We start from the raw sequence: 27083 nt of genomic DNA, 5'->3' as shown, positions 1-27083 counted from the left end.
GCTATGTGATGATATATTCGGTTCTAAACGTTAAACATTTATATCACTTCCTCACATATTACATCAGGAGCAAAAGTGTCATCTTACACATTTACTTAACACCGTTAGTACTTAAATTACACTAGAGGGTCAAATAAGAAACCAACCAAACTTTGAGTGTCAAGAAAGGAAGAATTTTTTTGCTAGGGCCAAAAAAGGAAGACATATTTCAGCTAGGGCCAAATAAGGAATTCTCTCATCTTATGTTGTCTGATCGCCATCTAAGGTGCTGCGCAAACCCATCCATCCGTAACTGGAGAGATTCAAAATTCACATGACAGAGGTGAAAGTAGCCGAAATATTAGATTAGTGCAACAAACTAGCACCATAACACACTGGAAAGCTGATAATTTCACAATTCACCAGACAACGAGCACTCAATAAAGCTACAACTAGGAAGCACGTGCAGCTAAGGAAGCACCGTGCAGTCTAATAATAATCTAACTTATGCTAATCCCTTGTTAGCCAACATAAGGGACATTTAGGAAGCACGTGCAGGTAAGGAAGCACGTGCACTCTAATAATAATCTAACTTGATGTTAATCCCTTGTTAGCCAACAAGAGGGACATACAGGAAGCACATGCAGTCTAATAATAATCTAACTTGATAATCCTTGTTAGCCAAGGGGATACATGCAGCCAGCTCCAATCCATCGATCCATGATACAGCTGTAAAAACAAAACAACGTAAAACTGAGATTGATGAGCATTACTTAAATACCATGATTAAGAATTGCAACAGTAATTGACAAATTACTTGGGTGACATGAATGAGTAAAGCAGTGTATTAACTTGGTGATATGATAATTGTACTACCTCCATCCCGGTTTACAGGGCCTAAGCGTATCCCAAGATCATCAATTTGACCAATATAACATAAATTTTACAGTATAAAAATTATAGCATTAGAAAGTGCAACCTAGATATAGGTGCAAGACCTCTAAACCGGGACAGAGGGAGTAGCAACATAGCAACAACTGACAAATGACTTTGTGATATGATCGAGCAACATAGCAGTAACTGACAAATGACTTGGTGATGTGATCGAGCAACATAGCAGTAACTGACAAATGACTTGGTGATATGATCGAGCAACATAGCAGTAACTGACAAATGACTTGGTGATATGATCGAGCAACATAGCAGTAATTGACAAATGACTTGGTGATATGATCGAGTAATGTAGCAGTAACTGACAAATGACTTGGGTGATATGATAAAGTAATCTAGCAGTAATTGACAAATGACTCGGGTGATAAGATCGAGTAGAGCAATGTATTCACTTGGATGATACTGTATGGTCAAGTAATGTAACAGTAGTACCCTACTTGGCAAATTAAGCAGTGCACAACATAAAAGTACTAGTGCTAGCTAGCTAACATGTTTAGCTGAGTTATAAACAGAATAGAGACAAGTTATAATTGACAAATTTAACAAGTAGAAACAATTGTCAAGTAGAAATGTAGTAGCAGCTTACTAGTAGGATAAAACTGATGAAGTGAAAGACGTACTGACCTCAAACGGTCACGTTGCTGCCTGGACGGAAGAAATCAGAATCAAGGACAACAGGGCGATCCATCCACGGGATGACTAGACGTCTGTGCACCACAAGACGCATCCCAGCACGGCTGCTGCTCAAGTCAATGCCCACAAGGCGAGCATACGACGGTCCACCATTGTAGGGCTCAGGCAGCAGCATGTAGAGGATGCCATGATCCTGCTCCCTAAGAATGGGAAACTTGGGTACAGTCCTTGGCAACCCATGTTTCCTGAAGCCATCCAGCTCCCAGATGGTTTGCATCTTGAACTCGCTGTGTAGTTTCCAGCTCCCTTCCTGTGACAGGCGGTCCATAGCCCACACTTTGACCATGGTTTCGCCAGGGCAATCCTCCTCCTCCTTTGGTGGTTCGATGATGACAAACCAGATGCAGTTGCCCACAGAGCCCATATTCCGGTACATATCCATAGGGGGCTGATCGAAGCTGTATCTAGCCCCGCAACCGCTGGGCAAATACTTGAACTCACCCACAGGCCGGTCGCCCAGAACAAAATGGCTGGAATCGTAGTACATGAAACCTAGCCCAAGATCGCACCAGAGAGTAATGCGCTTGTGCGAGAACACCACGCTCGGCACGAACTCGTCAACATGCTGAAAGAGACTGCTTCTCTCAACCCACCCATGTTTGTACGAATTGAACTTGCTGAGACGGGCCGGCAGCACCGGCGGCTGTGACCACGTCAAGAAAACACGGTGCAATGGGCCTTCAGCAGTAAATTTCTCCGCCGTGAGGACCAGGGAGTACTTGCCTCCTGGATGCTTGACAGGGAACGGGGTGCAGGTGATCTGGTAGCCGGGAACATCGTGGGGGAGCAACGAGAGCGCCGCCGCAGCGGAGTCATAGACGAGGTAGTACGACCTGAAGTAGGAGGAGTCGTGCCTGGCGATGAAAGAGATTCGGAGGACCATGACATGCCCAGCAACGGTGTAGACGCCACCGGAGATGCGGATATGCCTCCCATAGATCTCCGCCATATCTTGATCGATCTGCCCCCCGATGCAGCTGCGGACGCGGAGAGAGGCGCCGATACACATGCAGGGGTGGAAGTCTTGGTCGTCGTCGGGACCGCCCCGCACGTACAGGTCGAGGCCCTCCACGATGAGATCGCCATGCTCCCCGCAGCCGTATGCCTCCTTCTTCAGGCACTTCACCTTCGCCCAACAAGACGGGAGATCCACGAGCTTGATATCGTACAGGATGTCTCCCATCACCAGGAAGGGCCGGGAAGGCACCTCTTCCGCCATGGATACGGCTCGGGCGAGGTCTAGGTCAGATGTTTGGTTTTGGATGTAGAAGAAGACTGCAGGATCAGATCCAGTCTTTTCTTTTTGCTAAATACTTATAATGAGGAAGAGGGCCAAATCCGATCCTATTTCTACTCGCCAGCGCCAGACGCGATCAGCGATGGAGATAGGTGCGCTGGGGGACTCGTTGGATGCCGGTGGTGCGGATCGCGGGCTTGGTGGACGGTGGATGTGTACCTTAAAGAAACACACGGTTACAGGAGGGCGTGGATTCGGTTCACATGGACTGCTAGACCCATATCATAACTTTTGCTTCATCAAACCGAAAGGAGTCAAACCGGAAGGAGTAAGGGCATCTCCACGGCGCAACGCAAATGGACGCCGAATGACCGTTTATGTCCGTCTTAGGTGCATCCGGACCTGGTCGGCAGTGAGTAGGTAAGCAAAAGATTTTTTTATTACTATTGATTGGTCAAAAGGATCATCTTTACGTAGATGGTTAGTTGAGTTAACCTAAAATTACAACGTAGTACCTACTCGCCGTCGCGCGGTCTACACCGGCCTCGGTTACTCGTAGTCGCGCGCCCTACTATCGACCGCCGGAAGGGCCGGGCGCCGTCGCCAGCGGAGCGCTTCACGCACTCCGTGCGCCGCGCAAGACGCCAGCGAATCGGACATCTCGTCCTGCCGCTCGCGGCGTTCGAGGGCCTCGCCAGGGGAGCTATCCCACGGGGCCTCCGCCCGGGCCAACGCCACTGGTAGCCGCCGCCTCCGCCGCACAGGCCTCCTCCGCCGCCGCCGCCGCGTACTCGTTTGCCTGGGCCGCCGCCGTCGCCTGGATCGCCGCCACGTCGGTGATGAAGCGGGCCCTGTCCCTAGCCGCCTCCGCCACCGCTTCGTCCTTGGCGGCAATGGTGACCCCTAGCTCCCGGTTCTCCTGCTCGACCCGCGCGGGATAAGGGCCCCTACGTTAGAGCGAGTCCAGGTCGGAGCACATTAACCCCCGAGCCATGGCCATCGCATAGCTGTGGGCTTCCTCCTCCGCTACCCAAGCCTGACGGCGCTGGGCATCCCCAGCCAGGGACTCGAAGGACGCGAGCAAAACCCGTTGGTCGCCGGCGCACTCGAACCGGGTGGGCACGGGGGGGACGTCGTCCGCGATGTCGTGGATGACGGCGTCCGTCGGAGGGGCAGCGATAGCCGCCCGCGCCTCCCCGAGCTCGGCCCTGGCATCGGCGAGCTCGGCCATTGTGTTGGCGATCTCCGCCCTGGTCGCCGCGAGGCGCCCTTCCGCGCGCTCGCTCGCGCTCCGCCTCGCGCTTCCTCACTTCCGCCGCCACCGCATCTGTGTCCAATTCTTGGCCTCAACCGCGGCGACTACCTCCTCCTCCTCCTCCGGGTGGAGGTGCCGGCACATCTGAACAACTTGCTCCCAACTAATGTGGTCGGCCATGGATGGATGGTAGGGTTTAAGGTGTGCCCGTCGCCCCCGCCGGTGTCCACCATATATAGCCACGGTGACATAGGCATCCCCAAATGGGTCTGCCGAAGATGGTACCCGGGGTTTACTGAAGGCCCACGACTCGATGAATATGAAGATTCGGAAGCCCAAGTTAGTACTAAGGAAAGCTAGAGTTGTATTAGAAAATACATACTTGTAATCTTACGGGATGAATTAGAAACCCTCCCGGACTCTGTAACTTGTGTGTTACGAATCTCTCGGCTCCGCCTCCTATATAAGGGGGAGTCGAGGGAAAAAGAGAGCATCGACTCATTGTTTCACGCAACCCTAGTTTTCATAATCGTCGAGTACTTTTCGGCTGAAACCTTCGAGATCTACTTGCCCTCTACTTCCGACTAAAACCCTAGTCTACAATACGTAGGCATTGATAAGTTAATCCCTTGTCACACGGCGAGGCGGGAAACGGCGTTGGCGCGCAAGGCGTTTCCCACGCGCGCGAAACGCTGGCAAAACTTCCCAATGTATTGGGCACGCGCGGGAATGATCGTCGTCGCGCGGGAACAGTTAATCGCTGACGGCAGTCCTCGACGGGACGTAAAACACCATTAGCGACCTTGACGTTGTCCCCGGTTAAAAAATGCGTCCGCACCGCTGGAGGTACCCCAGACGCAAACGGTCGCCCTGGGCCACATCACGTCCGCGGCCGACGCAAACGGACATTTTGGACGTCCGAAGTGTGTCGGCCCGCTGGAGATGCCCTAAGGCGACCCATCCCGCGCAGGATAAAAATGCCGGCCAGCGCGTGGACCCATCCCTAAAACGGGTGGCCGTGAAGTCTGAGACAACCCAAAAACTCCAAATCTGGGCGGGCCTCGTTTGCGTGGCCGCGTACACTGAGCTAGTCGCTCACGTCCTCCCCTTGTTCTTCCCTGGTCCGCATGTCTGCCTCCCAAAACACATCCAATCTACTCTCAAAACAAACCTAGAGATGGCCGATGAAGTTGCCGCCATCCTCACCGCCACCATAGGAGATGAGGCCGAGCTCGCGTTCGTTGTCGCTCCTGCCGTGGAGGAGGCTCCTTTCGTGGACGCTCCTGTGACGATGACGAAGAAGGCGAAGCCCGAGCTCACCGCGGAGCAGAGGGCGATCGAGAGCAAGAAGGGAACCGACCGGCGCAAGCCGCTCGAACAACGGAAGAGGAAGGCCGCTGATAACCCACAAGTATAGGGGATCGCAATAGTCTTCGCGGGTAGTAAACCCCAATTTATTGATTCGACACAAGGGAGACAAAGAATACTTGAAAGCCTTAACAGCGGAGTTGTCAATTCACCGCACTGAAACAGACTTGCTCGCAAGAGTTTATCAAGAGTAACAGTTTTATAGCAAAGTAGTGATAGTGAAATAACAAATGGCAGAGTAACAAAGACAGCAGTAGTGATTATAGTAAACAGCAGGATTAAAATACTGTAGGCACGGGGACGAATAACGGGCGTTGCATGGATGAGAGAAACTCATGTAACAATCAAAGCAGGGCATTTGCAGATAATAATAAAACGGTGTCCAAGTACAAAGCAATCAATAGGCATGTGTTCCAAATATAGTCGTACGTGCTCGCAATGAGAAACTTGCACAACATCTTTTGTCCTACCAGCCGGTGGCAGCCGGGCCTCAAGGGAATCTACTGGATATTAAGCTACTCCTTTTAATAGAGTACCGGAGCAAAGCATTAACACTCCGTGAACACATGTGATCCTCACATCACTACCATCCCCTCCGGTTGTCCCGATTTCTGTCACTTCGGGGCCATTGGTTCCGGACAGCGACATGTGTATACAACTTGCAGGTAAGACCATAAACAATGAATATCATGATGAAATAATAACATGTTCAGATCTGAGATCATGGCACGCACTCGGGCCCTAGTGACAAGCATTAAGCATAACAAGTTGCAACAATATCATCAAAGTACCAATTACGGACACTAGGCACTATGCCCTAACAATCTTATACTATTACATGACCAATCTCATCCAATCCCTACCATCCCCTTCAGCCTACAGCGGGGGAATTACTCACACATGGATGGGGGAAACATGGCTGGTCGATGGAGAGGCGTCGGTGATGATGATGGCGATGATCTCCTCCAATTCCCCGTCCCGGCGGAGTGCCAGAACGGAGACTTCTGGCTCCCGAGACGGAGTTTCGCGATGTGGCGGCGTTCTGGAGGGTTTCTAGCGACTTCGACTTCTTGGTCGCGATTTTTAGATCGAAACCCCTTAAGTAGTCCAGAGGAGGGCGTCGGAGGCCGGCCGAGGGGGCCACACGCTAGGGCCGCGCGCCCCCCTCCTGGGCCACGCCGCCCTATGGTGTGGGGCCCTCGGGCCTCCACCTGGCTTGCCCTTCTGGCTCCGTGAGTCTTCTGGAAAAATATGACCTTTCGCATAAATTCCGAGGATTTTCCTGAAAGTTGGATTTCTGCACAAAAACGAGACACCAGAACAGTTCTGCTGAAAACAGCGTTAGTCCGCGTTAGTTGTATCCAAAACATACAAATTAGAGGCAAAACAATAGCAAAAGTGTTCGGGAAAGTAGATACGTTTTGGACGTATCAGCCGCTGCCTTGGAGGAGCGGCAAAGGGCGGCCGAGCAGTTCCAAATCCTCCAAACGGAGGCAAAGGTGAGGGCCATGCAAGAGCAGGCCATGCTCTTTTACGGCCACGCCGCGCTCGCGCATCTAGCCGTCCCTGGCGCCGTGTCGGGGCTGCTCCCCGGCAATGCCCACCATGAGGGGCTTAGTGAAAGGACGAGATGTCGCCTAGAAGGGGGTGAATAGGCGATTAAAAAACTCTTACTGATTTGGCTTGTAAGAATGCGGAATTAAATTAATGTTTATTTTACAAGCACAAAACCTAAATATGTTAGGTTCAACTAAGTGCAACAACAACAACTAGAGCTACGCAAGATAGGCACAATATATATATATATATATATATGAACAACAAGTGATAGCAAGATATATAATAGATACTTCAAGCTCGATGGCTATCACAAGAAAATTAAACTCGGGTATAGAAATAACAGAGGCACGCGGAGAAGAAGATGTATTCACGTGTTCCCTTCCTTTGCAAGAAGGTACGTCGCGTTTGGAGAGGTGGGGATCCCGTGAAGGATTTCCCAACGCCATGAAGGCTCACCTTCTTCTCCAAGCATATCCCACGAAGGAATAGCCCCTTTCCTTATGGTTAGTGTAAGGGTATTTTACCCTTATCCATTATTTTGGTAACAATGACATCGTGCTAGAGTATTTGGCCTAATACATGTTTGTAAGGATAATCCCAGGTATTAGCCAAAGAGGCATAAATGGTGTATCAAAGGAACAAGAAGGCTAGAGGAGACCCCCCCCCCCCACTTCAACAACAATCAAAAAGGGGTCTACAGCATCCTGCCGGTCAGAGACCCGGTTGGACCGGCCCCTGCACCAAACAAGCCGGAGTCCACCGCCCGGTCGGCCGGCGCAGGTCGGCGCCCGGCGCCAAACGGCCCCTACGTTGATGCCATCCGAGAGGGCTACTGGAAGACACGGATCTGCTCTGGTCACGACCCGGTCAGCGGTCCGGTTTGGACCGGGCACTTCCGGTCAGCCGCCCGGTCGGACCGGGTGCAGGACCGGGCGCCCCGGCGCCAACCGGATCCTACGTTGATGCCATCCGGGAGGAGTACTGCGCGACACTTCACCGTTCCGGTCTCGGTCCGGTCTGCCGCCCAGTTTGGACCGGCTGGTCCGGTCTCTGGCCTGGTCGAACCGGGCCGTGCGCCGGACGGCCCGGTCCCTGGTCCGGTTGACCGGGATTCTCGGGGAGAAAGCTGAGGTGGCAAGTTGACAACGGTCACATTTCAAGTGACACTATATATACCCCTTCTTCTACCTCTGAAGGGGTAGGCACTACACTACAAGCTGTTCTTGAGCTCTCTCTCTCATACTCCATTGTTAGAAACACCAAAAGCCTCAGATCTCCCTCCTCCTCCACCCAAACTCAAATCCCTCCGGGGAAACGATAGAGGAGGACCTGATCTACTGTTCTACCAAGCCAAATCTCATTCCCCTTGTATTCATCAAGAAGCTTTCTCTCTAGGGTTCCATGGAAACCCTAGGTGGGCAAGAGTGGTTCGGAAGCATCCGGGCTGTGGATTTGCTCCTGACAAGATTGTGAAGGTTGGAGGCTACCTCAAAGTCTACCACAAGTGAGTGAGATATTCCTTCGTGGGATAGGCTCCGGAGAATAGGGTGAGCCTTCGTGGCGTGGGGAATCCTTTGTGGGACCTCCACCCCTCCAAACGTGACGTACCTTCTTGCAAAGGAAGGGAACACGGGAATAAACCCTCGTCTCCGCGTGCTATCGGTTATCTCTAACTGAACTCCTTACTTGTGATATAACTACCTGTGAGAGCCTTCGTGCTCGAGTTACTTGTATCCTCATATAGGTTGTCTTACCTAGTTTGCATTAGGCTCACCTTTATATTCCGCAAAGCCTAATATTGCAAAGAAAGAATTAAAATATGTAGAAACCTATTCACCCCCCTCTAGGTTTACCATCTCTGAAGTTTCAATTGGTATCAGAGCCTGGACTCTTATTAAGGGCTTCACAACCTTAAGAGTGAGATGGATAAACTATTCGAGGGTCTGGATGAAGACTCTAACCTTTCGGTTGAAGAAATGACATCTAGATTCTTGGCATATGATGCCGAGAAAAAGAAAAAGGAGGATGAAGTACAAAGCCAAATGGCACAAATGAATGCCATGCTTAAGAACTTGACTAGTGGGACTTCAATTCCTCCGGAAGGTTTCCACCAAGTCAATCATGACTATCCCAAAAACACTTCACCCATGCCTCATACAAACCATAGTGGGAATGTTCCCCATTTTGATGGAACTCACTTCCCTTTTTGGAAATCTTCTATGGCCTGTTATATATCGCGGCCACACCTCAGGTGGTCAGCACAGTCCTCGTGGTAGAACGAGAAGAAGAAGGAAAGATCCATGGAGTTCAGCGGCCAATATACTTCATCAGTGAGGTGTTGTCAACATCCAAGTAGCGCTACCCGCACTATCAGAAGCTAGATATGGAGTATTCATGTCAGCAAGAAAGCTAAGGCACTATGTTTCGGCACACCTGATAATAGTGGTCAACAATTAAACAATCCAGAAGTCACATGACGTGTCTCCCTTTGGGGAATCGAGCTTTCCCCTCGGGACATCACTTATGAAAAAAGAAAAGCAATCAAGTCGCAAATCCTGCCAGACTTTGTCGCGGAGTGAATGGAACTCCAAAACACGGGACCCCCAGATTTGTCGAGTACCTGGCATATGAACTTCGACGGGTCCAAGAGACTAGAAGGAGCTGGGGCAGGCGTAGTACTTGTCTCACCACAAGGCGATAAGATGAAATATATACTGCGAATGACTTTCCCCAATGTGTCAAACAATGAAGCAGAATACCAAGCACTTATTCACGGGATGAAGATAGCAAAAGCGTGCGGCGCGACTCGCTTAAAAATCTTCGGCGACTCTCAGCTGGTGGCTCAACATGTGATGAACAAGTGCGATGCAGTCAATGACAGCATGATGGCTTACAAGGAGGTGTACAACAAACTCGAGAAAACCTTTGATGGCTGTGAAGTTAACCACATTAGCAGGTTAAGCAACAATGAAGTTGTAGCATCCTACCTTTTAATAAAGATAAGATACCTGTGTATAGTGCTATTCCCGGGATCACTGATAGCACACACATTACAAAATATAGTAAACGTCGCAATAGTATCAAATTATTACAACGTAGATCCTCAGGAGGTAAACGAAGTCTTACAAATTGCATAGTCACTTTGACTAGCTCACATAATAGAGTTCGAGCAAACACAACGGAAATATAAATTGCAATGAGCCTCCATCATCTTCATGCGTCACAGGCAGACATGTTGGAATGTAGACTCGAGATCCTAATAGTACTACTCTTCCGAAGAACCTGCATGTTTGAATATGCAGCCCACGAATGGAGGTCAGTACAATGATGTACTCACAAATGATACTTATTTGGTGGCAGTTTTAGACATGACTATCTACATAATATTTAGCTACTGGAGTTTATTTGCATAAAGCCAATTTTATCCTATATTTTATTTAAAACGAAACATTTTTACAAAATTTGTAATGACGTCATAAATAGTACCATGGTTACATCTCCCGTGTACTACTAGACAATTGCTACTCAATTTTTAACTCATTCAGAAAACAATGATGAGATTCTTCCGCACATTCCTTGCCTAGAAGCTCAAATTGTCCATAACCGGGGACACGACTAAGATCTTAGGTTTAACTCTCGAGAGGTTGTGCACTTTCACCTTACGACCCACCCTTCCCAAGAGAAGAATGAGACAAGATCTTTCAGAAGAAGAATTCAACCATACAAACTAGACCCGTTCCCTTGGCCGTCGCCTCCACCCACTGTCTAGCCACAAGTTGAATCCTCACAACTTAATTAATCTTGGCTGAGCCCATAATACCATAAGGCTGCACTGGAAGCTATCTAAAACATGGACGACATAATAATCTCTTTAATCATGGGTGGCTATCCACAAGTGCACTCTCAAGCGAAGACAACCACATGACAAGTACTAGACAGGAGTCATGTGGCCCTGAGTAGCCACTCAACCATAACCCACCAAGCAATACCAATTCCACCCAGGTGTTTTATTAAGGTTGTTAATTTTTAAATTTTCAAACATTCCCATTCAACAACGAAACAACACTTGGCATTTGATGTTGCAAGCATAAGTAAGGCATCCTAGCAATGAGTTCGGGAGTAGATACACACTACTAGGGTTTGCTAAGCATAGCATAATCTTTTACTTTTGAAGACAAAATCCTACCATGCATACTAGCTTCAAAAACACTAATGCATAAATAAAACAAGTAGGAATTGAATGCCACTTGCCTTGATCAAAGCAACCCGTACAAACACAGCAACCGCAAGCGTAACCTTGATCTTCTTCACAATCTAATCAAACAAAACAACCCAAAATAAACATAGCATTCTAGATGAACAACCATAAACATGTATGCCTGCATGATATGCACGATTTAATTTCACTCAATTAGTTGAAGTGAAAATGTTTCAAGATTGGTTCTTTGATGTTTAGGAGGTTGGTAAAGTTCTCTGGAAATAAAAGTTTTATTGGGTTTTTCTTAATTATCAAATCTAGTGATTGTCATTGCACATAGACCACTAACAATTAGCTACAGCAAGTTTTATGTTTGGTAAAATCATATCTTAACATCTATGGATAGTTTACATTAATACAAAGCCATAGCAATTGGATTCACTCAAAAATAGTTTATAGATTTTGAATTGTCGACAAAATACTAATTTACACATAATTTGATAAAGCAAGTTTGTGCACGTATCAAATTTGATCAATTCTGGTTCCATGGTGTTCTAAATGTTCTAAGTATTCCAGAGACTACAAATTTGTAAATTTTGGCCCACTGGATTAATTTACACAATTTTTATAGTGTCAAAGGTTGAATTCTCTCTTTTGAATTATGGTACACAGCTTTCTACAAAACCTATACTATATTACTGCATGGTTGTATTCTACAGATTACAAGCTTTCCAACGATATAAAATTTGCTAAATTTTAACAAACGGTTGATTTTATATTGATTTTACAAGTTGGACATCAAAACAGAGATTTAAAATCGAATTTAATCGTGTTTGACCGATTTGACTGGGGGTGCTGACTGTGCTGGCCACGTGGCGCGACCTGACTGGCCGATACCCCTTCGGTTTAAGTGGATCTATCTAAACCACTGGATCTAGATCTAACGGTATGAACGAAAGTGAAAAAAAAAGGGTGAGAGGGCTCACCTGCCGGCCGGAGTTGGTGGGGGCGGCGGCGGGCGGCACGGGATGGGGTGGCCGGCTGCGTTCCTGGCGGCGACCGGCTACGGCGAGGGGCGGACGGGGTCGGCCGCGTCGAGGTGAGGCGGCCGATGGCGGAGGCACGGCCGGGGCCTGCCTCTGGTGGCCGGGGCGGGCGGTCGGAGGTGACGGTGGTGGAGTTCGCTCCGGTGAGGAATTGGGGCGGCCTGGCGGCTCGATTCATGAGGGGGTTGGGGGCAAATGGAAGAGGGGAGCGAGGGGATTTTATAGGGCGCTCAAGGGGGCAGGGGCGAGGCGGAAATCAATGGGGGTGTAACTCCGGCGACCGTTTTTGGTAACCGGCGAGTTGATGGCGTTAATGGAGCGGCGGCCGGAGGTTGAAGATGACCCAGGTGGGGCCCACCTGTCAGCGCACGGGGAGAAGAAGAGAGCAGGGGTGCGGCTGGTCTGGCTCCGGCCGGGTTGGGCTGGTGCTGCTCGGTCGGCCCAACTCGGTCGGTTTCCTTTTTTCTTTTTTTCTCTCTTTTTGTTTCTCACATAACTTTTAAACCGTAACTCCGAATCGGCTCAAATTTGTTTCTATTTTTTGTAAAAACAAGAGGACTGTTTTGGGACTATAGTAGAAGTGTTTTAAACAAATTTGAAAGCTCAATAAAAATAAATGGTACATAGACCATAATGCGACAAACCGATGATTTAGGGTTTTCGGTGTTTGACCATATGTGTTTGTTATTTTATTTGGTGCACTTAATGCAAGAATGATATGAATGCATGCATATTTAGGTTTTGAAAATAGTGGGATGTTACAGACTAACCCCCTTAAGATGAAGCACGTCCTCGGGCTTCGAAAAGGCTAGCAAATAGGTGAGGGTGATCTTCTCAAATATTGTTTTCACGCTCTCAAGTAGCTTCTTCCTCAGTATGGTGACTCCACTGAACTTTGAAAAACTTGCTAGTCTTGGTGCGAGTACTACTTTACTATGTGTACCTAATCTAGGCTAACCCCCTTAAGATGTTTAGCCTAATATCGTCAATGTTCAATTGGGATTTGAATCGAATCCTTTTTTCCTTCAGGAGTAGTGAGTGTTATTGATCTACTAACACAGTCTATGACTCCTCTATGGATAGTCATCCAGTCCATACCTAGGATAACGTCCAGACCTTGGGATTGAAAAATCACTAATTTGGGTTGGGAAATTATATGAACCAACTTCTAAGATCAACTGAGGGCATCCAGAGTTGACTATCATTTCTCCACCCGGAGAACTTACTTTAATTGGTTTCCCTATAGTTTCAGTAGGTACTCTATTTTTATTCACAAAAGCTCTTGATATGAATGAATGAGATGCACCAGTATCAAATAAAACTAATGATGTAAACGAGTTGAGTGGAACATACCCATCACAACACCAGGTTCATTCATCACTTCCTTCACATTCAGGTGGTTCACTTGTCCCTTCTGGAATGGATTAGGTTTGGTACTCCTCAGGCTTGTTATCGGGGCATCTTTTGGCAAAGTGCCCAGTCTTCTTACACTTGTAGAATGTGATGTTGGACAAGTCCCTATTGTCCCCTGAATTGTGACTGTGCTGGCCATTGTTTCCATTGTGATGGCCATTGTTCCCATTGGGGTGACTATTGGAATGGTCTCCCTTGAATCCTTCATTGTGCCTATGACCATTGTAGTTATTGCTATTCCCTTTACTGAAATGACCATTAGGCTTGTGTGAGTTGTGACTCCCACTTCCTTCAGAAGAATGGTGCTTCTTGTGGAACGGCTCAGTGTGGTTCTTGCTATTGCTGAACTTCCTCTTGCGGTTCTCTTCCTTCTTGATGTTATTGTCCAGGGTGATGACTTGATCAAGCAGGGATTGGTAGTTGGGTGCATAGGCTACAGACAATGGAATCTTCAGTTCACCTTTAAGTCCATTGAGAAACTTCTCCTTCCTCTTGACATCAGTGTCAATGTCTTCTGGGGCGTACCTCGCCAAGGCACAGAAGTCATCCATATACTCCTTCAGAGTCCTTCCTCCTTGCCTCAAACCGCAGAACTCATCCCTCTTCAGGTTCATAATGCCCGATGAAATATGAGCAGTACGAAAGCCTTCCCTGAAGGTATCCCAGTCTAAATCCTCAATAGGGTGGGTGATTTGATATGTCTCCCACCACCTAGCAGCAAGTCCTTCCAGCAGATGCGCCGTGAACCTTATCTTCTCAACTTCTGTGCACTCACAAGTAACTAGGTCCTTGCTGACAAAACGAAGCCAATCATCAGCTACAATGGGTTCAGTGGCACTTGAGAACTTGGCTGGTCTGAGTCTTAAGAATCTGGCGAGTCGGTCCACTGGGGGTGGGGGTGGTGGTGGTGGAGGTGGAGGTGGTGGAGGTGGTGGATTGTTGTTGTTGTTTGGGTGGTTTGAATGAACTGAGTCATCATTTGCATAAGCTGTGCTTGGGCTGTCATCATCTGATGCAAAGCTTCCTGGGTTGAGCAGACCGAGCAGCATTGACAGTCGCAATTTCTTTCAGCTCAAGGGCTTCCTGCGCTTGCTAAAGGGCAGATCGCTCCCGATCCGAAGACTTATGAGATTGTTCCATAAAAATCACAGTTTTCTTTTTCATCGACTGCAATTGACGTTGCAACTCAGCCATCTCTTGGGTTATTGAGTCAGGACCCAAAGAAACATCGACAGGTGCTCTTGCAGAATGAGACGTAGCGGGAGAAGTATTGGAAGGACTGATGGGTTCGTTGCATGGAAAACAAATTTTTTCTACCGTGAACATGAACAAAAACCAAGATCCAATCTAGGAAGAAGCAAGTTCTAATCTACCAAGATCGAAGAAACAAGAAGATCATGAGACTAACCCTCGAAGATTCCAAAGCCTACGAGATTAGATCTCGTTGTTGATGTAGTCGATCATCCGTGCTGCAATCCGGTAGCACTTTCGTACTCGGTCGTGCGTAAGGTGCCAATGAAGCCCGTCCTCTCTCTGTTCCAGCGGGCAACGGAGGTGTGGTAGATCCCCTCGGAATCCCAGCAGCACGACGGCGTGGTGGTGGTCGTGGAGAAGAAATGATGAGGACATCCCTACCACACTACCACCTCCGTCATTACAAGATAAAGATGAAGCTACTGTTAAGCTCAAGTCCAATGAAGTTAGGATTGGACCTATTACAAGAGCTCGTGCGAAGCTACTTAAACAACAGGTGAACTTGTTCCTAAACGATATACTGCCTAAGTCCTGTTACTTATGTATCATCAGGTATGAAGAGGAGACAAGCATCGCACGAGGAGGAGAGGAGCAGCTGGACATAAAGAAGGACGTGAAGCTGTACATGGAGCTGGACATGAAGATATCTCATGGACGCGCGAGGGAGGAGTGGGTGGCATGCACGAGAGGAGGAGAAGTTCCAGCCGTTGCCAGGACCGGACAACCGGCCGTACCGCCGGGCCACCCGGTCCCAGGGTCGGTTCGACCGGCCCCCACGCCGACACAGCCCGGTCCAAACCGGGTTTTCGACCTGTGCCAACCGGGGCGAGTCCAGTAAGCCAGGACGCCCCGCCCGGTTGCATCCGGCGCCAGGCCCGGTCCAGACCGGACCGGCCGGTCCCAGGCCCGGTCAACCGGGTTCCAGACCAGCCGTGTCCGAGTCTGTCTCGACCAGATCTATTCTGGGTCGGTTATTCTTGTATCTTTTCGACCAGAAGTCCTCCCGGACGCCTATATAAGTGCCCAGGACGCCCCCTAGCTGCTTTAGACCACGTTTAAGATAAACCCTAGTTCTTAGTTGTTTGCTCTGCAAAACTATTGAATTCCCTACACCATATTGCTTGATATTGTGTAGATCTGAAAGTCTTGTGTAATCTGTTGTTCCATTGGGAATTAGAAGGTTGCAACTTACCGCTTTGTGGTCGGCGGCTAGGTGCGCAAGTGTGTGGAGTTGCGAATATCTTGCAGGGTTGAGAGCTGTTGCATTGGCGACAGGGACCAATCGAGAGATCTCGTTGCGTCATACAAGTTATCATCCACTTCATCAAGTTACCTCCGCTGTAATCATCCCGTGATCATCATCACCACCGTTGCTTACTGAGAAGATCAGGCTACCCCTTATCAAGAAAAGCTGCAGGGCTTCACCTAAGCCGGAGCAGACTATCGGTGGGAGAGAGAGGCGGCCAGAGGTCAAGGGGTTAAGGAGGGATGCGCCCCTGCCCCTCCCCTCTTTATATAGGGGGGGTGCAGCCAGGGCTGCCTTGGCCCCTCCTCCAAGCCCTATGGACGGCGGCCAAAGGAGGGAAAGGGGGCAAACTTGCCCCCCCAAGTTGACCCCCCCTATGGTTTTGGTAAACCCTAAGGGGTGGTCGGCCTGGGCCCTTGGGGCTTGGTTCGCCTGGCCCATTAGGGCAAGGCGGCATCCCCTCGGCCCATGTTTGCCCCCTAGGTCGTGGGCCACATGGTGGAACCCTCCGGAACCTTCTAGAACCTTCCTGGTCTTCCACCGGAAAAATCTCGAGCTTTTCCGAAACCTAGAAATCAACTTCCCTTATATGAATCTTATTCTCCGGACCATTCCGGATCTCCTCGTGATGTCCTGGATCCCATCCAAGACTCCGAACAAACTTCGGACTCCATCTCATATTCTGAATCTACTTATGCGACATCGAACCTTAAGCGCGTCACCCTACGGTTCGTGAACTATGCAGACATGGTCGAGACTCCTCTCCGACCAATAACCAATAGCGGGATCTGGAGATCCATAATGGCTCCCACACATTCAGCGATAACTTAGTGATCGATTGGACCATTTACATACGATACCGATTCCCTTTGTCATGCGATACTTTACTTGTCCGAGGTTCGATCATCAGTATCTTCATACCTAGTTCAACCTCGTTTCCGACAAGTACTCTTTACTCGTACCGTGGTATGTCATCTCTTGTGATCTAGTCACATGCTTGCAAGATAATCATACGACATTCCACCGAGAGGGCCTAGAGTATATCTATCCGTCATTGGGATGGACAAATCCCACTCTTGATCCATATGCCTCAACTCACACTTTCCGAATACTTAATCCCATGTTTATAACCACCCATTTATGCAATGGCTTTTGATGTAATCAAAGTATCCTTCCGGTGTAAGTGATTTACATGATCTCATGGTCGAAGGACTTAGGTAACTATGTATCGAAAGCTTATAGCAAGTTGAACTTAATGACTTGATCTCATGCTATGCTTATTTGGGTGTGTGTCCATTATATCATTCATCCAATGACATAACCTTGTTATTAATAAATCCAATGTTCATGATCACGAAACCATGATCATCTATTAATCAACAAGCTAGTTATACAAGAGGCTTTACTAGGGACTCCTTGTTGTTTACATAACACACATGTATCAATGTTTCAGTTAATACAATTATAGCATGTATGCAAACATTTATCATAAACACAAAGATATTATAATAACCACTTTATTATTGCCTCCTGGGCATATCTCCAACAGTCCCTGATGTCTACGGGTGCTTCTATTCTTGTAGACAGTGTTGGGCCTCCAAGAGCAGAGGTTTGTAGAACAACAGCAAGTTTCCCTTAAGTGGATCACCCAAGGTTTATCGAACTCAGGGAGGAAGAGGTCAAAGATATCCCTCTCAAGCAACCCTGCGATCACAATGCAAGAAGTCTCTTGTGTCCCCAACACACCTAATACACTTGTCAGATATATAGGTGCACTAGTTCGGCGAAGAGATAGTGAGATGCAAGTAATATGGATGAGTATGAGTGGTAATAGCAATCTGAATAAAATATGGCAGCGAGTAAACATGCAACAACACAGTAAACAAACGGAGATTCGATGCTTGGAAGCAAGGCCCAGGGATCCTGCTTTCACTAGTGGACACTCTCAACAATGATCACATAATAGGACTACTCTACACTCCCTTGTTGGATGATGAACACCACTAATTGTGTAGGATTACACGAACCCTCAATGCCGGAGTTAACAAGCTCCACAATATTCGATATTCATGTTTAAATAACCTTAGAGTGCAAGATAGATCAACACAATTACACCGAGAACTAACATAGCATGCACGCTGTCACCATCACACTATGAAGGAGGCATAGATCACATCAATACTATCATAGCAATAGTTAACTTCATAATCTACAAGAGATTACAATCATAGCCTACGCCAAGTACTACACGATGCACACACTGTCACCTTTACACCGTGCAGAAGGAATAGAGTACTTTAATAACATCACTAGAGTAGCACATAGATGATATTCAACTAGATCACAAAGAGAGAGAGATGAACCACATAGCTACAGCGGAGCCCTCAGCCCCGGGGGTGAATTACTCCCTCCTCATCATGGAGACAGCGATGGCGGTGAAGATGGCGGTGGAGACGGTGGTGGAGATGGCTCCGGGGGCAATTCCCCGTCCTGGCAGGGTGCCGGAACAGAGACTTCTGTCCCCCGAATTGGAGTTTCGCGATGGCGGCAGCTCTGGAAGGTTTTCTCTGGTTTCGTCGAACTGGGTCGAGGTTTTAGGTCAGGGACGACTAAATAGGTGAAGAGGCGGAGTCGGAGGGGCCACAGGGGACCCACACACTAGGGGGGCGCGCCCCTCCTGGGCCGCGCCGCCCTGTGGGGTGGGGCCCCCTGGCTCCCCTCTGGCCTTTCTCCGGTGCTCTGGAAGCTTCCGGGAATTTTAAGATCTTCGGTGTTGATTTCGTCCGATTCCGAAAATATTTCCTTACTAGGATTTCTGAAACCAAAAACAGCAGAAAACAGCAACTGGCCCTTCGGCATCTCGTCAATAGGTTAGTTCCGGAAAACGCATAAAAACGATATAAAGTGTGAACAAAACATGTAGGTATTGTCATAAAAAAAGCATGGAACATAAGAAATTATCGATACGTCGGAGACGTATCAGCATCCCCAAGCTTAGTTCCTACTCGTCCTCGAGTAGGTAAACGATAAAAGATAATTTCTGAAGTGACATGCTACCAACATAATCTTGATCATACTATTGTAAAGCATATGAGTGTTGGCGTCAGAAACCCACTGGCGAGCAGCGACGGGCAACACAGTAGAGCCGGGAACAACTTAGGGCTGCGGCTGGCCCTGGTCCCTCCGAGCGACGGCCCGCAAAGCCTCTGGTACGCACGTCCGATGCTGGTGCAAGGGCGTGCCACCTGACCTATACCTGGTCAGGAAGGTGATGGAGATGCCTCGCTTAGTTTCCTGCATGGCATACACGTAAACATTAAATACGAGCCTCGATCGGCTCTCAGGTTGTCCTGTGAATCGGCTCAAGGAGCCGATCCACCCATGATTCGTATGAGGTGCACGAATATATGGTGGTCCTGCTTGATCAAGATAAAGCTAACTCGATCTACGACGATTTGGGGTTTTCACCGCATAATCGGATCATCCTACTCACGTTTGGGCCTCGCGGCCACGCACGGTGATCGTAAGCCGATCCTAGACAAGGCCTAAAAACCAACACGAGGTTGATCCCCGGAACATCCTGTCTAGGACTAGCAAACGACACCCTACGTGCCGCTGGATCCTCCAACCCTTTGTAAGGCCTAACTATTGCAGATATTAAACTAATCCTTGTAAAACAAGGAGCAACCGTAACGGATCGGATCTACTAAATAAAGATCAAGCGGGGTGCCGCCCCTACACCTAAGATAGGTGTAAGGGCGGCTAGATGCGCAAGGGTTGCACTACGACAGCATATGATACGAAGAACAATGCTAACCCTAACACATCTAAGATAACTACGTTGCTCGCCATCAAAAAGGCTTCAGTACGAGCAACGCATGAACAACATGAAGCTTATGCTGCCTAGATCGCAAGATGCGATCTAGGCAACATGATGCTTACCGGTAGAAACCCTCGAGACGAAGGAGTTGGCGATGCGCCGAGATTGATTTGTGGTTGAACGTTGGTTGTTGTTTATTGCATAAACCCTAGATACATATTTATAGTCCAGGGGACTTTCTAACGTGGGAATAATCCCAACCGTGCACGAGGCAAACTCTAACTAACCGACACGTATCCTAATATATTACAGATACAAGGGCAAACTAGCCCAAACTCCGCATATAAAGGCCGATTCACGTATTTCTCCCATGTAGATTCTTCAAGTCCATCTTGATCGCGGCCCACCTCTGACTCGGTCAAATTCTGGTGATAACACATGCCCCCCTGGTTTTGGAATTGATAATTCCAAAATCACTCTGCTTTTTCTTCGTCGGGTCATGTCGTGGCAGAACCGTCGCAGTATCCTTCATCATGATGCCTTGCCTTCTCAACTTCTCCGCGTGACCTGGCAAAAATTTTTTTTTTTAGGCACAACTTCCTCGGAAACTACTGTGGCATTGAATTTCCACTATATCCCCTTTTATTTAACCGCTCCGAACAGTTTTCTTCCGCATCTCCTTCGCATTAGCACTCCAAAAGCCCTCCTGTGCCACCATGTCTTCTTCCTCCTCTGCTTCATCGGACCTTTCCAGCCAGTCCTCTTCTTCCCGCGAGCCGACGCCGGATCTGAACCCGGCGGAGGTCCACGCGGCCAACACCCGCCGTGCCATTGAGGCTGGGGAGGAGTCTAGCCATGACTTCTCCATCTGGTCAGAGGACGACAAGTCCCTGACCGACGGGGAAAGCGACCTCCGCTTCCTCGCCGACGGGGAAACGGAGGAGGAGAGCGACGATGATCGCTTCTCCTGCGACGACTTCACCTCCCCTGAGGAGGAGGAGGAGGAGAAGGAGGAGGAGGAGGAGGAGGACGACACCCCCTCCGACGAGCCGCCGGCCAAGCGGTTCTGCCCCTGGCCGGGGAACCTCAGCGACTTCGACAGCGACGACGATGACGCTGACGAGGAGGACGAGGACAACGAAGGCCGGGTCGGCGGCCACTGGAGCAGCGACGACGAGCCCGCCGGGAGTAGCGCCGACAGCGGCGACGATGGCGATGACGAGGGCAGTGACGGCCCGTAGATAGGACTTCTAGCATAGGACCAGTAGTAGTAGATGGGGCAATGTACCCCCTAGTATTTCCTTTTGAGAACAATCAGCTCTTTATGTAAGAAATCTTGCTTATCAATGAAGAACTTCTCCCAATTTGATTTTGCCGATTTCCTTTGAGCTTAAATTAGCCGATTTCCCTTTATACTGACCTTGCCGATTTGTCCCCTTAGCCAATGCGTACTGAGCCGATAGCAACGCATCGGCCCTTTAAAATCCATCCTTCAATTCTTCAACTGATGATTTCGAGATCTGGTGGACAATGTAAAGCCTTCAAGAGAGCCCTTTAAATTTCTCTCACCAGTTTCAGCGATCCTCTTCTGCGAGCACTCATCATTTTGTGAAGAAGATTGCAATGAAGGATCAGCCGATGTCGCCTCAATCGGCTTCTAAAAAACAGAGCAACTACCAGACCAGCTGCCCCCCGAGCCTCAGTCAAGGCGAGAATGTCGATGAGGATGCACCAAAGCCGATCACCTTTCTTCCCTCGAAAGCCGATATATGTCTTCTGACAGCCCCGCTGAACTAGCACCAAGGGCTGAAAATACTCGACCAGAAGGTTCAGGCACCAGAATCGGCTCAAGGTAGCTGAGGAAGCTCTCAATGTTTACTCCCTCGAGGGAGCATAAGGTCCCACAGCAGAACTTGACTTGGTGAAGATCCGCACTTTGAACACACAGCAACCTGCGTAGTCATACTAGAGTCGATGGCTGTGCATCGGCTTTGTTTCTTAATTCTAAAGTCGATGTCCTTGCATCGGCTGTATGTCATTGATGCTGATTTTTTTTTACTGGCCGATTTTTCCTATCGGCCCCCAATGTTTCACTGCGCACATGCTCATCTGCACATGTTCATCTGATTAGATGCCCCCCGAGCCGAATCTGCCAGGTGACTGCAGATATCGGCTTTGTGTTTAGCCAAGGCACTGTACTTGTACGTCGGCTCCGTTAGGATTCGTGTTAACTCTCATCCGCCGACGTGACCACTGCCCAATAGATTGGTGTTGAACACAAGCAGAACATGTGGTGAAGATAATTTTGGCCGATTGCTGGAATCGGCCTCCATATTGATTGAAGCGCTTAATGAAGGTTCTGTAATGTTCCTCCATAGATTTTTGGGGCCGATCACAAGGATCAGCCTCGCCACGTTTGCTCATTGGTTTGCACCAGCTAGATGGTCAGGCCGGTGGATAAAACCAGCCTAACCCTGCCCTTCGTCACGTCGATGCGCTCGCAGTCATCCAAATTGATACCTGAGAGTGGCTCTTGGCCTGCTGTTTCCCAAGCATTCGTGTCAGCCGTTGAAATCTCGGCTGAATCATCGGCCTGGACGACCTCTACCTCATCTCCATCCCACTGTATTACACATTGGTGCATCGTGGAGGGAATGCAGCAGTTGGCGTGGATCCAATCTCTTCCTAGCAGAACAGCATAAGTGCTCTTGCTATCGGCGATGAAGAACGTCGTAGGGATAGTTTTCCTTCCTACGGTCAGATCCACGTTCAGGACACCTTGTGCGTCAGACGCTTGGCCGTTGAAATCGCTCAATGTCACGTTGGTCTTGATCAGATCTGAGCTAGAGCGTCCCAACCTCCGTAGCATCGAGTATGGCATGATGTTGACTGCCGCTCCGGTGTCCACCAGCATCTTATTGACAGGCCTCCCATCGATATAACCTCGCAAGTACAAGGCCTTCAGATGTCTGTAGCTTCTTTCTCGTGGCTTCTCAAAAATAACCGGCCGTGGGCCGCAGTCAAGTTGTGCCACAGGTGCTTCGTCTAATCCTGGAGCACTGAACTCCGAAGGAAGGATGAACACCATGTTTGTGCCAGCCGATGTTTCATCATCGGCTTTCCTTTGCTTGGGGCGGCACTCCATTTTTTGTGGTCGACCCTCTTCGTCCAGGGTTCGCTGAATCTTCGCGGCCAGATCAGGCCGCGCCTTCCTTAGCGTGTGCAGGTATAACCTTTCGGCTTCCTCCAAGCCACGCAGTCGCTGAACCCTACGCTTTTGGGAGCGGCTGAGTCCATCAGGGCACCACCTTGGCCGGTGATACCTGTCTTCTTCTTCTTCTCCCTCGTCTTCCAAATCCTCGAGATCTTCCAACCGAGGGGACTCAGCGCGTTTGCTTCGAGGCGGGAGATGTCCTAAGCGTTGGAACACGGACACGTTGGCTGCCTCCTTCTTCTTCTGGTTACATTCTGGGCAATTGCCGATTGTAGGCAATCGGCTCATTCCTGAATCCCAGCAGTGTCTGAAGAAGGGACAGTCCCAGTGCCTATCCTCATCGTCACGCTCCCTTGACTTTTCTTTGGCACGGCGCTCGTGCTCCTCCTCATCGCGATCATGCCGACGATGTCTTCTGGCTTCTCTAGCCAGACGATCTCTTTCATCATCATCGCTGGATCGTCGGCGTTGGTCATACTGACTCACATACTTGTTGAGGAGGTGATCAGAGAGAGGTCGCTGATATCTTATGTTCTTCACTTCTCCCTCTGTGACGTAGCGCTTGCCATCGTGACGGAGCCGATCGCGTGGAGCGGCCTCCTCTGTATCCTTGCTATGAGAGCTGCTGCCCTCGTCTCCATCCTTGCCAGCGTGGTGTCCAGATCCTACCATGTTGATGCTGAACGAGGATCCTGGCTGGCAACCTTCAGGGTAAGTGCACTCCACCATGTTTACGGCGGGGAAGGGGTGGGTGTCGACCTTCATGGCGTACTGGTTGAAAATCAGTCGTCCTTGTTCTATCGCCATTTGGATCTGCTGACGCCACACCCTGCAGTCGTTGGTGGCATGGGAGACCGAGTTGTGCCATTTGCAGTACGGCTTTCCGTTCAGCTCCTGTACCGTGGGGATTTTGAGGCCTTCGGGTATCTTCAACTGCTTCTCCTTGAGTAGGAGATCGAAGATTTGCTCAGTCTTGGTCACGTCAAAATCAAACCCCCTGGGCGGGCCTGGTGGCTTTACCCATTTGCAGGACACGGGGGTTGCCCCCCGAGTCCATTCAGCCACTGCTACCTCTTGATCTCCCGCAGAGCCTTCATCTTCATCTGCCTCGACCAGGACTACTGCACGCTTGAATTTGTCCTGGTACAAGTCCGGGTGGCGCTGTTCATATGCCGACAGTTTCTGAACCATGTGCGTCAAGGATGTGGGTAGTACGCAGGAGGCCATGTCCTTGAGTTGTGATGCAAGGCCCGCTACTGCCAATTCGACTGCTTCCTTTTCAGTCACACGAACCGAATAACATCGGTTCCTAAGATTCCTGAAGCGCTGGATGTATTCTGCCACAGTTTCTCCACGCTTCTGACGTATTTGTGCTAGATCGGCAAGGCCAGACTCGGAAGCTTCTGAGTGAAACTGCATGTGGAACTGTTCTTCCAACTGCTTCCAAGTCCGGATCGAGTCTGGTGGCAACGAGGTGTACCACCCGAAAGCCGATCCCGTGAGGGACTGTGCAAAGAACCTCACGCGTAGTGGATCCGACACTGAGGTCGTTCCTAGCTGTGCCAAATATCGGCTCACATGCTCGATGGAGCTAGAACCATCTGATCCACTGAACTTGGAGAAATCAGGGAGCCGATATTTGGGTGGTAACGGGATCAACTCGTACTCATCGGGGTACGGCTTGGAATAGCCGATTGCCCTCCGTTTCGGCACCATGCCGAACTGGTCTCTCAGTATGGTACTGATTTGATCCGCTGTGCTGGCTGTAGGAGTTGAACTCTGAAGATTCGCCGGGGTGGCGTACTTAGCCAGCCATGCTTGCTTTTCCAGCTCTGAGCCAACTGTAGGAGCTGAGCTCTGGAGGTTCATCGGGGTGGCATATTTAGCTAGCCACGTCTGCTTCTCAAGATCTGTCGCTGACGTTCCTCCTGCTTTCCCAGAAGTCCCTGATGTTGCGGCCTGGTTCGTGAGTGCCCAGTTACCGCAGTCTGGCACATATGTGCACATGTACCCATGAGGGATCTCCTTAGGCGCCTCCTGCAAGAACTGGCAGTCACTAGGGTCACCGCCAATCTTGTAGAGGACGAATGTCGGTGAATTCGGCACTTCTGGTGCTGCCCATGCAAATGGCAGCGGTGGACGGGACTGGAGTGGCATCTCTCCTTGATGCGTCCCGAGAGCTGGTCCTGACGGAGAGTACTAGTGCCTCATGATCTCCTGGATTACCCGAAGAGCGACACGCTCCAAAGTGTTCACCAGGTTCTCAGAGTGGCGGTGCAGCGAGTGAGCCACCATGTAGTTGATCTCCTGACGCAGGGACCTGGTGCGTTCTTCCGATGGGGCGGATAGGTCTATTCCATCGAGCGCACCGTCAGGCGAGAACCCCTTCCACCTGATGCCATGTGAACGGGTTCTGTGAAAAGAGCCGATGAGATCGGCCTCGAGGATAGCTTTGACCTCGTCATGCTTCTTCTTGAGCTCGTCGGTCAGATCCTCGTACGTGACTGGCATGCCGTCCGCCATCTCAGATGTAGATGGCGATGTGGTTGATGTAGAAGATCGTCCCACCGGGCGTGCCAGAATGTGTTGGCGTCAGAAACCCACTGGCGAGCAGCGACGGGCAACACAGTAGAGCCGGGAACAACTTAGGGCTGCGGCTGGCCCTGGTCCCTCCGAGCGACGGCCCGCAAAGCCTCTGGTACGCACGTCCGATGCTGGTGCAAGGGCGTGCCACCTGACCTATACCTGGTCAGGAAGGTGATGGAGATGCCTCGCTTAGTTTCCTGCATGGCATACACGTAAACATTAAATACGAGCCTCGATCGGCTCTCAGGTTGTCCTGTGAATCGGCTCAAGGAGCCGATCCACCCATGATTCGTACGAGGTGCACGAATATATGGTGGTCCTGCTTGATCAAGATAAAGCTAACTCGATCTACGACGATTTGGGGTTTTCACCGCATAATCGGATCATCCTACTCACGATTGGGCCTCGCGGCCACGCACGGTGATCGTAAGCCGATCCTAGACAAGGCCTAAAAACCAACACGAGGTTGATTCCCGGAACATCCTGTCTAGGACTAGCAAACGACACCCTACGTGCCGCTGGATCCTCCAACCCTTTGTAAGGCCTAACTATTGCAGATATTAAACTAATCCTTGTAAAACAAGGAGCAACCGTAACGGATCGGATCTACTAAATAAAGATCAAGCGGGGTGCCACCCCTACACCTAAGATAGGTGTAAGGGCGGCTAGATGCGCAAGGGTTGCACTACGACAGCATATGATACGAAGAACAATGCTAACCCTAACACATCTAAGATAACTACGTTGCTCACCATCAAAAAGGCTTCAGTACGAGCAACGCATGAACAACATGAAGCTTATGCTGCCTAGATCGCAAGATGCGATCTAGGCAACATGATGCTTACCGGTAGAAACCCTCGAGACGAAGGAGTTGGCGATGCGCCGAGATTGATTTGTGGTTGAACGTTGGTTGTTGTTTATTGCATAAACCCTAGATACATATTTATAGTCCAGGGGACTTTCTAACGTGGGAATAATCCCAACCGTGCACGAGGCAAACTCTAACTAACCGACACGTATCCTAATATATTACAGATACAAGGGCAAACTAGCCCAAACTCCGCATATAAAGGCCGATTCACGTATTTCTCCCATGTAGATTCTTCAAGTCCATCTTGATCGCGGCCCACCTCTGACTCGGTCAAATTCTGGTGATAACAATGAGATGAATGCAGCGATTCAAAGCAATGAGTAAACAATTGAATCAGATAGCAAAGACTTTTCATGAATAGTACTTTCAAGACAAGCATCAATAAGTCTTGC

The 27083-nt window shown here is 49.4% G+C and overlaps 1 protein-coding gene across 1 annotated transcript; it reads right to left on the bottom strand.

The window, feature by feature from the left end:
- Positions 1–319: 319 nt before the first annotated feature.
- Positions 320–2949, bottom strand: LOC127323688 (uncharacterized). Its single transcript, XM_051351792.2, has 2 exons — positions 1555–2949; positions 320–708 (listed from the first exon to the last, which is right to left on the bottom strand). Exon 1 carries the CDS (start codon positions 2840–2842, stop codon positions 1556–1558), a length of 1287 nt encoding a protein of 428 aa, XP_051207752.1. The 5' UTR covers positions 2843–2949; the 3' UTR covers positions 320–708; position 1555.
- Positions 2950–27083: the final 24134 nt, after the last annotated feature.

The sequence above is a fragment of the Lolium perenne genome, chromosome 4 (genome assembly GCF_019359855.2).
Source record: "Lolium perenne isolate Kyuss_39 chromosome 4, Kyuss_2.0, whole genome shotgun sequence".
Taxonomy (NCBI): Eukaryota; Viridiplantae; Streptophyta; class Magnoliopsida; order Poales; family Poaceae; genus Lolium; species Lolium perenne.
This window is presented reverse-complemented; position numbering and strand designations above follow the sequence as displayed.

Bases quoted from the DNA above. Each gene is read 5' to 3' on its own strand.
- LOC127323688 (XM_051351792.2), bottom strand. From the start codon at position 2,842: ATGGCGGAAGAGGTGCCTTCCCGGCCCTTCCTGGTGATGGGAGACATC.